General features: G+C 47.8%; 4 protein-coding genes across 4 annotated transcripts; 3 read left to right on the top strand and 1 right to left on the bottom strand.

The window, feature by feature from the left end:
* Window positions 1-665: 665 nt before the first annotated feature.
* Window positions 666-2,007, top strand: N7506_003313 (copper fist DNA binding domain protein; the record flags this gene model as incomplete). The annotated part of the gene is made up of 3 exons (XM_056952608.1): window positions 666-782; window positions 805-997; window positions 1,028-2,007. 3 exons carry the CDS (start codon window positions 666-668, stop codon window positions 2,005-2,007), a joined length of 1,290 nt encoding a protein of 429 aa, XP_056814300.1.
* Window positions 2,008-2,719: 712 nt separating this feature from the next.
* N7506_003314 (uncharacterized protein) lies at window positions 2,720-5,335 on the top strand (the record flags this gene model as incomplete). Its single annotated transcript, XM_056952609.1, has 9 exons — window positions 2,720-2,834; window positions 2,889-3,020; window positions 3,096-3,148; window positions 3,208-4,080; window positions 4,127-4,270; window positions 4,330-4,680; window positions 4,752-4,921; window positions 4,999-5,059; window positions 5,129-5,335. The coding sequence occupies 9 exons, from the start codon at window positions 2,720-2,722 to the stop codon at window positions 5,333-5,335; spliced, it is 2,106 nt and encodes a 701-aa protein (XP_056814301.1).
* A 972-nt stretch (window positions 5,336-6,307) lies between these two features.
* Window positions 6,308-7,435, bottom strand: N7506_003315 (sodium:calcium antiporter; the record flags this gene model as incomplete). The annotated part of the gene is made up of 2 exons (XM_056952610.1): window positions 6,308-7,219; window positions 7,274-7,435. The coding sequence occupies 2 exons, from the start codon at window positions 7,433-7,435 to the stop codon at window positions 6,308-6,310; spliced, it is 1,074 nt and encodes a 357-aa protein (XP_056814302.1).
* A 1,303-nt stretch (window positions 7,436-8,738) lies between these two features.
* N7506_003316 (hAT family dimerization domain-containing protein) lies at window positions 8,739-11,566 on the top strand (the record flags this gene model as incomplete). Its single annotated transcript, XM_056952611.1, has 5 exons — window positions 8,739-9,153; window positions 9,250-9,302; window positions 9,349-10,071; window positions 10,143-10,899; window positions 10,959-11,566. 5 exons carry the CDS (start codon window positions 8,739-8,741, stop codon window positions 11,564-11,566), a joined length of 2,556 nt encoding a protein of 851 aa, XP_056814303.1.
* Window positions 11,567-12,339: the final 773 nt, after the last annotated feature.

The raw sequence follows: 12,339 nt of genomic DNA on the forward strand, positions 1-12,339 counted from the left end.
CTTAGCTCCTCTCGAGTCTTCGGAAATGTTTAAACCCGATTCTACGCGCCTTGTGAGCTTGCTGAACTTTATTGCTTCTGTCCGTGTTGCTTGGGCGCTCAACCCTGGTTAGATATTAAGTACAATAAAATCTAGTCATCATAAAAATGGGTCTGTGCTTTAGGTACCGGTGGTGTAATCATCTTGCCTCGCAAAAGTCATGCCCACCGAAAATAAACCAGGTGTCACAACCTGGAAATCCCAGGCTGGGATCTCCCTAAGCTAGCTACCTAGTCACGGGTTAATCTTGGGCTTTTATCACGCAAGGAACTCAAACAAGTGTGATCGAGGCCATATATAATTAGTAGAAGATGCAAAATAGCAAGCATTATAGCTCGTTGTAAGTCTGGAGATAGTGCGTGCCCCATCCCATGTCCATGCCTCCCGGTCCCATTCTTCTACCGCCACACCATTGGCTGGCCGCTGGTGTCTCCACCGGTTGACTCGTCAGCCGCCGATGACCTCCGTCCACCCTGAAAACCATCCAAATCGACGTTTTGTCTTTTCCATTCCACTGCTTTATAAATTTTCTATTTTACTGTCTATATTGTTAAATCCTATGGCTACTTTGTTCCTCTTTCTGCGCTTTTGCATGTTCGGATATTGCTGTCCCAGTGACTGCGGCGATGCTGATTCAAGGAGAGAAGTGGGCGTGCAGGGCCTGTGCACGAGGTCATCGTGCAAACAGCTGCCAGCACAGCGGTATGTCATTCTCGGCTTCGGGTTGCCGACCACTGTTTATGGTCTATGGCTGACGTGAGGCAGATAATCCTCTGCTGCATATCAAAAAGAAAGGGCGCCCAGTCTCACAGTGCGCGCATTGCCGGGGCCTTCGAAAGTCTCGATCAACCCATGTCAAATGTGAATGTGGTGATAAAGAAAAGGCGCACAGTGAGGGGGACTGCTATGCGACGGGGGAATAAGTTTCTATCTGTGAGCAACGAATTGGGGAACCCCGGTGTGGATTGAATTCTAACCCAAGGAACAGTAGATCACCACCAACGTTGCTGCTGCTCTCATGGCCAACCTTGCAAGTGCGCCTCAAAGAAAGACTATCATCACGATAACGTACCCCAGGACATACCCCAGGACATACCCCAGGCCTGTGTCTCCATGTCACAACCGACGATAACGGAGCTGCGTAAGCCTCGGCTCACTCCAATTCAGTCTGAGAGAACCCTGGCGATATCAAAGGCCGACCACGACGATCCTGCACACAAGCGTAATGATATGGCTCCCAACGGTGAAATACCCAACATCAATTCCCGGACTCACATCAGCCACTCGCCTTCATACGTGGCTTGTCGCTCGCTGGACCATCTGCTTCCGTCGGAACAAAATGTGTCCGTCAACGACGAGATTTCGGCGCACATCGAGGGTATCTCTAGAACTCAGAGTACTCCCCGCGTTAACTTCGAGAATGACTTCATACATATGGCTTCAGTACAGCCTCTCGACCAGAGCAACAATCCGAGTTCCCCACCAAACATGGATCCATGTTCCATATTTAGTACCGCGAGCCTTTCGCAGACTGAAAATTTGCCCTTCAGAGGGCAACCAAACAAGCGGTTCGACAACCAATTCGACCGCTATCTTGCGGTCTCACAGGAACATGATGCACTTCTGCACCCCGCGATTCGGAGTGCTCCTTGGATGGATTGGCCCACCTTCAATGAGTCTGGTGCAAAATCCTACTCAACTTCTTATAGTCAGCCTCTATCGTATGCGAGCTTTTTTGACCCCTATTTCGGCTTTCCTGATCTCGCCCCCTTGTCGGACGATATCCCGGAAGTAGATGAATTTTTGCCATTTCTCACCATTGATGGTGCACCCAATAACGACGCCTACGGATTGGCCAGCCGTAGTGACGACTCCGAATCAGATCCGAGTCACATCACTCTTTTTTCCGACGGTGATACGACCCATGCAGCCTCTAGCAACGAGCAATCTGAAGTCCGTCGACATTGATAAAATTCCGAATCTGGCAGGAACCGATGCTAATGCCTTTCAAAGGCAGCTGTAGACTGCACAAGAAAGTTGAGAAACGGGAAGGAAATGTGCACAGTATCTATCAAATAAATCCTCTATTCGGGAGAGCGTTATTTTAGGAGACATCTAGGTTATTGCGACGCAGATTAGTCGATGCAACCGTGACACTGGCATTTCAGTCATTGTTGTACCCTCTCAACAAAAGGAAGAGGAATTCCATACCTTTAAATCAGTCAGGCCAGTTTGGCACAAATGGATATACATGGCCAATATGCACGCAGACATAGGTCCGCCTACAGGAAGTTAAGAATGGTTTTTACGCGCCTTGTGAGCTTTCTTGGGCGCTTAATCATAGAAGAGGTCTGTGCTTTAGGTAACGTTTATGTAATCATCTTAGATCTTTGACGGTCGTAATTACGATGTCATTATTCTGGCAATCGTCATATCTACATCGTCGCCAATGTCCTTCAGGACCCCACGATCACCCGGTTAATAAGTGTTACGAATGCAGACGACCCTGCCATGGTTGGTTACTTGATTGGTTACCAAGTTACCTTCCCGACCTGGAGGAGTAGCGCCAAGGTTACGCTAAAACCCGCGAAAACCACTCATCTAAAAAGGGATCATGCGAGAGATTGTTATCATTCTCTCTATAAGCTCGGCATATCACACACCATTCGCCAATATCGAGATGTCGGTTCTTACATTCCAAGTCTGGCTCGCGTTCTTTCTTTTAAGCACGCGGCATGTTCAGGCGACACTGCGCACGTATCATTTTACACTACATAGTGCCCAACGCAGTCCAGGTATGTCGAAAACATTATCTCCCGGGGTCACAAGCTGACGTCTTCCGCGAAAAGATGGCTTTCCCCGAGAGGTCTATCTCATCAACGGGCAACAGCCTGGGCCAATGATTGATGTTGAAGAGGGGGATGACCTAGAAGTTTTCGTTCAAAACGAGTTGCCGGTTGAAACCACCATCCACTGGCATGGTTAGTAGATATAGTCCATTCCAGCGCTCAAAGCAGCATTTCCTCCAAGCTTTTTACTGATAGATTCTGCAACAGGCCTTTTACAGCGCGGATCACCCAAAATGGATGGTGTCCCAGGTGTTACACAGGTGAGTCTCTTCCAGTTGCTACCAAATCCGCGAAATAGATGACCAACACACGAGAACAGTATCCTATATCACCAGGAGGTAATTTTACGTACCGGTTCTCTGTGGGAAATGAATACGGCTTCTTCTGGTACCATTCTCATTTCCGCGCTTATTATAATGATGCCATACGAGGGCCCTTGTTGATCCGCCCGTCATCTTCACGTCGCCGACCGTTTGAGAATCTCGCCTCTAACGGAGACGAGCGGGACGCCATGTTGGAAGCTGAGCGCAATGCTACCTCAGTGATTCTGAACGACTGGACACATGAGCTCTCGGACACCATATACGCACGATATTTTGAAACTGGGGCCTTCCCGCATTGCGTTGATAGCATACTTGCGAATGGGCTTGGCCGGGTAGAATGTCTGCCTGAATATATCCTTGACGCTGGACCTGGTCTGGGCCTGGCAGCAGCTACCAGTGGGGTGGCTAATACTACACCCGCTTCCATGTCGAGTTCAGTGGGCATGGATATGTCTGGAATGATGAAGAGGATGATGGATAGTATGCCTGATACGATGTCCATGGAAGATCAGCCGTCCATGCCAATCATGAGTCTCACTGAGTCCTCTCACCCCACGATGGCTACGACGGATATGGTAAGTATGGCCGGTTCTACGGGCATGGCTCAGCCCATGAAGTCACTCGGCCCTCGTGGATGCACCCCACCCATGATGTTCCGAAATGGATACAACGTGAGCTCTCTGCCATCAGAAACTTGTGTGAACACGACGGCTCGCCAACTGAAAATCCCTGCAAAGAGCTCGCAGGGATGGCTTGCGCTCAACCTCGTCAATTCTGGAGCGGTCAGCGCTATCAGGGTATCCCTCGACGCTCATTCAATGTTGGTGTATGCTGCGGATGGTCTTTATGTAACCCCACAAGAAGTTAAAGTAAGCTAAAAAAGCCTGCTTGCCGACCTTCTGCTGATTGCCATAGGTCCTACCAATCGCCATTGGTCAGCGATATTCCGTCATGATCAAGCTTGATCAGCCCGAAGCGAGCTACTATCTTCGGTTCGCTACTTATCCAAGTGGAGATATGCAGCAGGTTCTTGAAGGCCAAGCCATAGTATCCTACATTGTAAGCAGGCAATGGCCTTAGTCCATCTTATATACAAACTAATATGAGATCTACTACAGTCAGATGCGAAATTCACAGCTACTGCAGACGTTTCCTTCGATTCCACGTCCAGTTGGATGTTCACGAATGGCTCGGCCAAACATAGGAACACTGAACTCGTTGAAAGCAAGCTGTCCCCTTTCGAAGGTAACAAACCACCACCCAAAGCCGCAGATGTTACTCGCCTTTTCGAGATTAATCAAACGGATATTGTAACCTGGGTTGTGGACCGGTATCCGTACTCCGAACCCAAAATCCCAGTCATATACGGCAATGTATCCGATGCTTGGCAGGCAAACACGACGCTCCACATGCCATCGAACTCAACGGTTGATATCGTGATGAGCGTTGCGAATGGCTCGATGGACGCTGTATGTATTTCATGGCTCTTGCGCCGTGTCAAATTCTGTCGATACCTTATCAAAGCTGATGTGTTCTCCAGATGGGTCACCCAATGCATCTTCACGGCCACAAGTTCTGGGTACTAGGCTCAGGGACTGGGACTTTCCCGTATCGATCCCTCACTGATGCTCCATCTTCTGTAATCAACCTTGAAAACCCGCCCTATCGGGACACCACAGATCTGCCACCGTCAGGATGGTTAGCAGTTCGGTAAGTCGACTCACATTGAAAGGAAGACTTTTTTTGGGGGAAGGTATCGCGCCGTTCAGTTACTGACGTTAATGTAGTTACATCACAGATAACCCCGGAGCATGGCTTCTTCATTGCCATTTTCAGTGGCACATTGTGGTAAGCTTGATTTGCCCCTCCATTATTCTACCTTGACCAGGGAACTTGGTCGCTGATCACTTCATCTAGAGTGGAATGGCGTTGGTGTTAGTTGAAGGGCAGGACCAGCTCCCAGGCTTAGTCGGATCTGCACCTCCCAACACATCCAAGACGAACCCAAGCCAGAATTCTTCAATTTCATCGCCAAGCAGGACAGGCAGTGCTTGGGTCAACAAACTCAATATGCCAGGAATCGTTACTGGTCTAATCTTGGTTATCATGAGTGTGCTAATGTAATATACACAGCGTCTTGCCATAAGTGTATATTTGAAAAGTGAAGCAAATTTTCGCTGGTCCTGATGTGGCTTTGTATCTACTCATTTGATTCCACAAATATACACCGGTCGATCGCATGTTTTCCGATACATAACCACTCTATGTACTGCCATATTTCTAAAAGATATCTCATTCACTTCTAACACTGAAAGTGATACCCAACAGCATGCTATGACAATGCATTAGTCAAGCCAACTGTCAGGCACTATACAGCACATGGTGGATTGCTTGATAGCAGGGCATCTTAGCGGGAAAAGTCTCAAGCTCGACTGAGTAAATTTCGCTAAATTCGTGCTGCTACTAATGGTCAGCGCGAGCTTTGGATATATTCCAAGGCTAAAGAACGCCTGCCGTTGTATGAAAGAGCGACTGATCCGTGGCATTTCGGCGGCAAGTTGTGAGAGAAATGTGCGTTTTTTACCATCTGTGGGGCGCTTTTACGAGCCGCTAACGAAGCGATGGCTAGACTGTAAAAGCCCAGACATGGAGGGCCGCCTGCTCTGGCCACTAGCTGGCCATTGCTGTCAACTGCGGCTACGACCCAGCTCTTATGACATAATTTTTGGTTAGCTGATTTCCAAGAACAGTATTACACTGGTAACGCGCGCTTCGCACGCTGTGGCCCTGAAACGGAACAGACTGAACGAAAAGTTAAACTTGTATTTTCGATTAGGGGTCAGAGGATGCACGTGTGGTGTTTGCCTGCATAAGCCAATCAATGCAATGGCTACACTAGGTAGTACAGTGGGGAAGGTGCGATTGATCGATTGATTCGGTGAACGTGGACGGCTTTACCCTATCATAAATTTGGTGATGGACTGTCATCCGGAAAATCAATCACATCAAGACGGGGACCCACACTGTTTAATCCTGTAAATACATAAACAATCTGAGACTATAAAAAAAAGCATTAAAGATCAGGGGTGCCATTGTTCATCGTTTGTACACCGTGAACTCAAGGATCAAGAACACTATATATGCAGCGAGAAGCACTAGACCAGCAATCCGACAAGCTCCAAGAAAGACGACCGTTGCAAAGCATAACGCGGACATCCAGACTATCACTAGGTCAAAAAGAACAAATGTATCCGACTGATCGACGGGACCTCCTGCAACGGCAACAACACCGACGCAGAGCGTGAGCAGGAATATGTTACTCCCTGCTGTGGTCGCAACAACAATCCCTCCTTGTCCGCGCAAGCCGCTAAGTACACAAATTAACTTTTCCGGTAGGGTTGTAGCAAAGGCAATTACTGTCAGGCCAAAGACGGTGCCCGACAGCTGGAGGGAATCAGCGATGGCACCTGCGCTGTGGGCGAGAATATATCCCGATAAAGAGAGTGCAAGCAGACCAAAGAAGAGTTGCAAGACATGTTGATAAAGTGGCTGTGGGAGTTTTCTGTTATCCTCCTGTGGTGGATTCGTATTTGGTAAGAGAGGAGAGCTCTCTGAAGCTGACGACCAGCCGGCCCGGCCTATTAGTCGCTCCTCATCAGTCGTGGGTACTTCCTCATCGCTGTCGCTATCCGACATCTCAGGCGGTTCGCTTATACCCTTATAAATTGCATAACCAATGGAGATAATATAGAGGGCGAACATAGCGATCAGGATCCCACCGGTGACTCGGTTTAGTTGGTCGAAGAACGCTAAGGCCACAAACAGAGTGTTGACGGAAAGCAGGAGTGCGGAATATATCTTTGCACTCCTATCAAATTCCATCCCGCCCGGATTAAATAGAAGACCCAGCGAAAAGGCACCGAGTATGTTGGAAATTGCAGATCCCATAACATTGCCCAGGGCGAGGGGGCTACGATGTTGTAGGATTGCGGCAACAACTACAGCGAGCTTGCGGCACTACGTCAGTATGGATATAAAAGAGTAAGGGAACGAAGACAGTACCTCTTCATATTCGGCTCCAGCTGTTAAGAGAGCAATAAGAGTCGGCGAAATGCCTAACCGCCGCCCGACAATAACAGTATGGTCAAGAAATTTGTCTGCCCCATAGTCAAGGACGAAGACCCCAGCAATAAGCGTTGCAGTGTTGAAACAGAGTGTATCCATGTTGACGCTAACATATACAAGGACAAAAGTGCCAGAGTGCTAGTGTAGGTTTCTGTAGCTGCCTAGCGGACAAGGTCGATAGGTCATTGATTTCGATCGGTCACATGACCGTTCTCCACTAACGACTCGGAAAGCCGGTCGGGATGCTATTAAACCTACCCTGGTAGACTCGCTCTTGTAAAGTAACGCCAAGTGTAAAATAGACAGTGTGTAGACGTTTATCGCCGTCAGCAACACAAAGGGTATATTTGGTGCGTATAGGAATTATTAGGTAGTTGCGAATAGACCTCTTCAAATCCCATGGAAGTCCCATGGTGGGACTGATCCCACGGGCCTAACGGGAGTGGAATGGGACTAGACCTTAGTCCCACCGGCGGGACTAAGATTTCTGTAGTCCCATCATGGTGGGGTGTACTTAGGCCTCGGCAGAGCCCGCCCATGGGCGGGGGTATAGAGCCCACAGCCCATCCGTGGGCTCTATGTAGGGCCCAAAGCCCAAAGCCCAAAGCCCATGGGCGGTAAGGGACGGCCCATGGGCCGCCCACGAAGAGCCCATCAATGCATAATTTTTCCCGAAAGGATGGATAAAGTGCTGATTCAGCCAAATAAAATACTCGTTGTTTACACTTGTTCTGGTCATAACAGCACCCACCACCCCAAAGCAACCCAAACTCCTGTGAAATTTCACGAAACGGTTAAGTATTCAGACTTTTCAAACTAGCTATCCATAATTCATTTCATTGGTCCATAGCTCTGAGTGCTTTGGTGGTGAGATAATATGCGGAGGTCCTAAAGCCATGAAAAACTGTGAAAAGATATATATTTCTGCGCTGCATTTGATAGCCTAGTGCCCATGCATGACCAAAAATTTGCATAATCCTGATCTTGTAAATGATTCCTAGTGAAACCTTCTAGAATTTACTATTTATTACAAACAAATTTACAATTCTAATCCCCTACCATATTGGTTGTGTTCATTCATTGCCTACTATTGTGTCTAAAGCCGAAAATCCTTGGGCTTTGGGACCGGGGGCATCTCTCTGACCTCTAATTGAGGGAAATGAGCGCATTCGTGGGCGGGCCCATGGGCCCGCCCATGAATAGTGGAGGTCCTTTGTTGACAATAGCCAATCAATATAACTAGCAACTATATGTCAAACGGCTATATCAGCACTTTTAATTAAGAGTCAAAATTGCTTGCTCCTAGAACTGATGCGCCCCTAAGTCTCCGATTTGGACTTATTTACAGAAGAAAGGCGAGTTCTCTACCCTCTGATTTCCTGTACCCTCAAGGTATCTCACCATGTCTCAATTCTCTGACGCTGGCCCCTCTTCCCAATATGAAGGTGATACAGATAATCTCTCCTTTCCTCGGTCTGACGATGCCTATCTCGTTGCCACTGAGCCGCCAAGCAGTCAGCAAACAATCGTTTCAGTCTCAGGTTCACCCTTCCTTCGACCACCACCACCTTCGATTCCTCAGTGCCTTGAGCACGTTGGCTCCAGACGAACAAAGAACTTCATTCTTTATTCAATCATGAACAAGGTGGAGTTTATGGAGTGGTGGCTCCAGACAATGGCGGCAGCTGAGAGAGATAATGCGCCGAAAGTCGATCCTAGACGCAAATTTGAGTGGGATGGAACCAGAAAGCACTCGACAAGCTGGGAAAATTTGGATCAGGTGGCACATATTTCCACGGGTACACCAAGCGTGATGTGTAAAAGATGCGGAAACATTCTTGATCACCCGAACTGGAGATCGAATGGAACAAAGTCTGTTAACCGGCATTGGACGACTAACAGGTGTAAATTAGCCTCCAGTCAAAAAGGCCAGCAAGCAAAACTACGTCAGCTTTTCAAGAAACCGGTATGTGCTATCTTCTAACCACTTACTTCAAAATTAATGATTTTAGGACTCTCATACTCGCAGTGAGGTTGAGAACTTCACCAAAGAGCAGTGGGAGCAGCAGATTATCCGAACAGTCACTGTACTCCGGCTTCCGTTCCAAGTTGTCGAAAATCCAGAACTACAAATGCTTTGCCGCCTAGCTCGGGCAGCACCATCAACCCCAGAATTTCCTTCAGCGAGAACTGTTCAACGTCGGCTACAGGAATCCGTGAATCAGGCGAACCAAATAGTCCGTGAAAAACTTCCTCCAACTGCGAAGCTTTCTATTGCATTGGACTGCTGGACTTCACCATTTCAACAAGCATTTATGGCTATCACTGGCTACTTCATCGATCAAGACTGGAACTATCGTGAAATTCTTCTTGGGTTTGAGCCACTGCATGGAACACACTCAGGGGCAAATCTTAGCACTGTTCTTCTCGAAAGGCTTCAACATCACAAGATTGAGGGTCGAGTATTGGCTATCACAACAGACAATGCATCAAACAACAAAACCTTGCTGAAGAAAATACAAGAGTCTTTATCAGCCCTCGAGCTTCATGATCAGTTGTCTATCATCCGGATTCCATGCCTCGCTCATGTTATCCAGCTGAGCCTGAAGAAACTCCTTGGCGAAATGAAAGCCAATCCAATGAACAAGGATCATAAAAGGGAATGGCCTGAAGCGCAAACCGAAGCCCTTCGTGCTGACCGACGACGCAAGGAGATTTCCGGTACCCTGAATAGGGTAAGACCTCTATTCTATCTCTCTTTATCTTGATTCATAAGAGAACATCTATTAATTTACTATTCCACTAGGTCCGTGGCCTCGCTATCTACATCAATGGAAGCCCTCAACGCCGGGAAGCATTCCTTAGTCTTCAGACTAAACCACCCAAGCTGGTTCCTATTCAAGACGTCAGAACTCGCTGGAACTCGACCTACCTGATGCTCCGCCGTATTAAGAAATTGCAGCCAGTGATTGATAAATACTGCACGGAGTATAATCTCAGGGACTACGAGTTAGACAAGGAAGAGTGGCAACAAATTGATTATCTTGTTTACATCACACTGCCTTTCTATGAGTTTACAACTGCTCTCTGCCAGACTAAGGATGCCACTGTCCATGGTGTCTTTGCTATCTACCACCGCCTTTTTGAACACCTTGACGATTCAATCAGTCTGCTTCAGCGGAAAAAGGTTCACTGGAAACGATCGATGTTGACTGCCCTGCAAGCGGCAAGGGAAAAGTTAGAGGATTATTATGGCAAGACGAGTGGGGATCATGGCAACCTTTACGCGATGGGTACGATTCTTGCGCCACAATACAAGCTACAATTCTTCACACAGCAGGAATGGTCAGATAATGACTATGAATGGCGAGACAAATATCATCAACACCTCAAAGATTACCTTGAACCCTACAAGCAACGTCTTTCTGATCTTCAATCCCCAATAGCGCAGTCACCAGCGACACGAGTATCGAGGCTTCACCGAATCCTAACACAACCACGGTCTGAAAATCCAAACTCGATATCAAACTATCAGGATGAGCTTGAACGGTTTTTACAGAGAGGTAGGTGCTACTCTATATCCTTTTGACAACACTCAGGACCTAATCCTATTATAACCTAGAACCAACTAATATTGAGCCTCTTCTATTCTGGGAGGATAATCAACATGAATTTCCAGTACTAGCAAGTGTTGCACGGGATATTCTCTCTATCCCTGCTACTGGTGCTGGTGTTGAGCGACTGTTTAACTCTGCTCGGGATATCTGTCACTATCGTCGAGGCTCGCTCAAAGCAACAACAATCCAGGACCTTATGATGCACATGTGCACTACAAGGTTTGATATTGAGGAGGGACAACTTGGGCTTGCTAAGGAGTTCTGGAGCAATGAAGAGATCGACCTAGCAGAGGAAGAAAAGGATATCCCTCAAGATGATCCTATTGCTCTTATCAGTGACGATGAGGAAGATGATTCAGCATCTACCCAGTATCAGGTCACTATTGAGAAATTTAGCCAGCGCACCCTTAGCAAGAGGCGACGAAGTATTGTGCCTAGTGCGTCGGATTCTGAGAAGGGGAACATGGATGTTCAGGAACGACCTAGTGATGGAGAAGATGACGATGACGGTGATATTCCGTTGCCTCCTATTACCCAGAGGCGTACATCAGGGAGGATGCCGAAGCGAGCAAGACAGGACGAAGAGCTTTTTGAGTATTATGACCCTAGATAAGGAGTAAAATTTCAAATATAATGTCTTTAATCTGACTGCACTATATACAGTATATGATCCTCTTCCCTACTTGAGACTGAGTCTGTAATCCAAATACTCAAAAAAATTCAGCCAAAATTTGCATAACTTATGAATGTCACGGGCTGTTCTTGTCTGACCCACATTTGGGCTGTTGGGCCGCCCATCGTGGGCTCTGGGCGCGCCCACGGCCCTTATGGCCCGCCCATGGGCCCCAGACTAGAGCCCAAAGCCCGCCCATGTACAGCCCATGGGCCGCCCACACAGTGCCGCCCATGGGCTGTGCCGAGGTCTAGGTGTACTCCCATGGGACTAATTAACTAGTCTATCGGAACGTGGTCGTTACAGTACGGACTAGTACGGGCATAGCCAATTGAGTACTTGAGAGTGTGTTTTCTATATACTATAGAAAGTGCAGAATAAATAGGGGATGAGCTTAGTAAGGTCGTTGAGAGCCTTACGATCGTCAGGCAGAGGGGGTGCTGAATATTCCTCGGGCGCACTAGTAAAATGGCGACCCTCTTTTGTTGACACTCTGCCCTCTAACCGCCGAATCATCACTCTGCCAAGATCGTCTATCATTCACCAAGGTTTCTCCGGACAGCCGAGTGGCCTGCTCAGGAACAACATGTGCAACGGGCATAGCAGTCAGTGTCGAACCGGGCTCAAACACTCTGCCAGTATTGGAGCGTTCTCTTGGCGCTACAATCGTTTCGGATGTGTCATGGACGAAAGGGTCACCGTCTGCCCACCAC

This window comes from Penicillium brevicompactum (assembly GCF_028827555.1).
Source record: "Penicillium brevicompactum strain IBT 35665 chromosome Unknown utg000002l_segment0_segment0, whole genome shotgun sequence".
NCBI lineage: Eukaryota > Fungi > Ascomycota > Eurotiomycetes > Eurotiales > Aspergillaceae > Penicillium > Penicillium brevicompactum.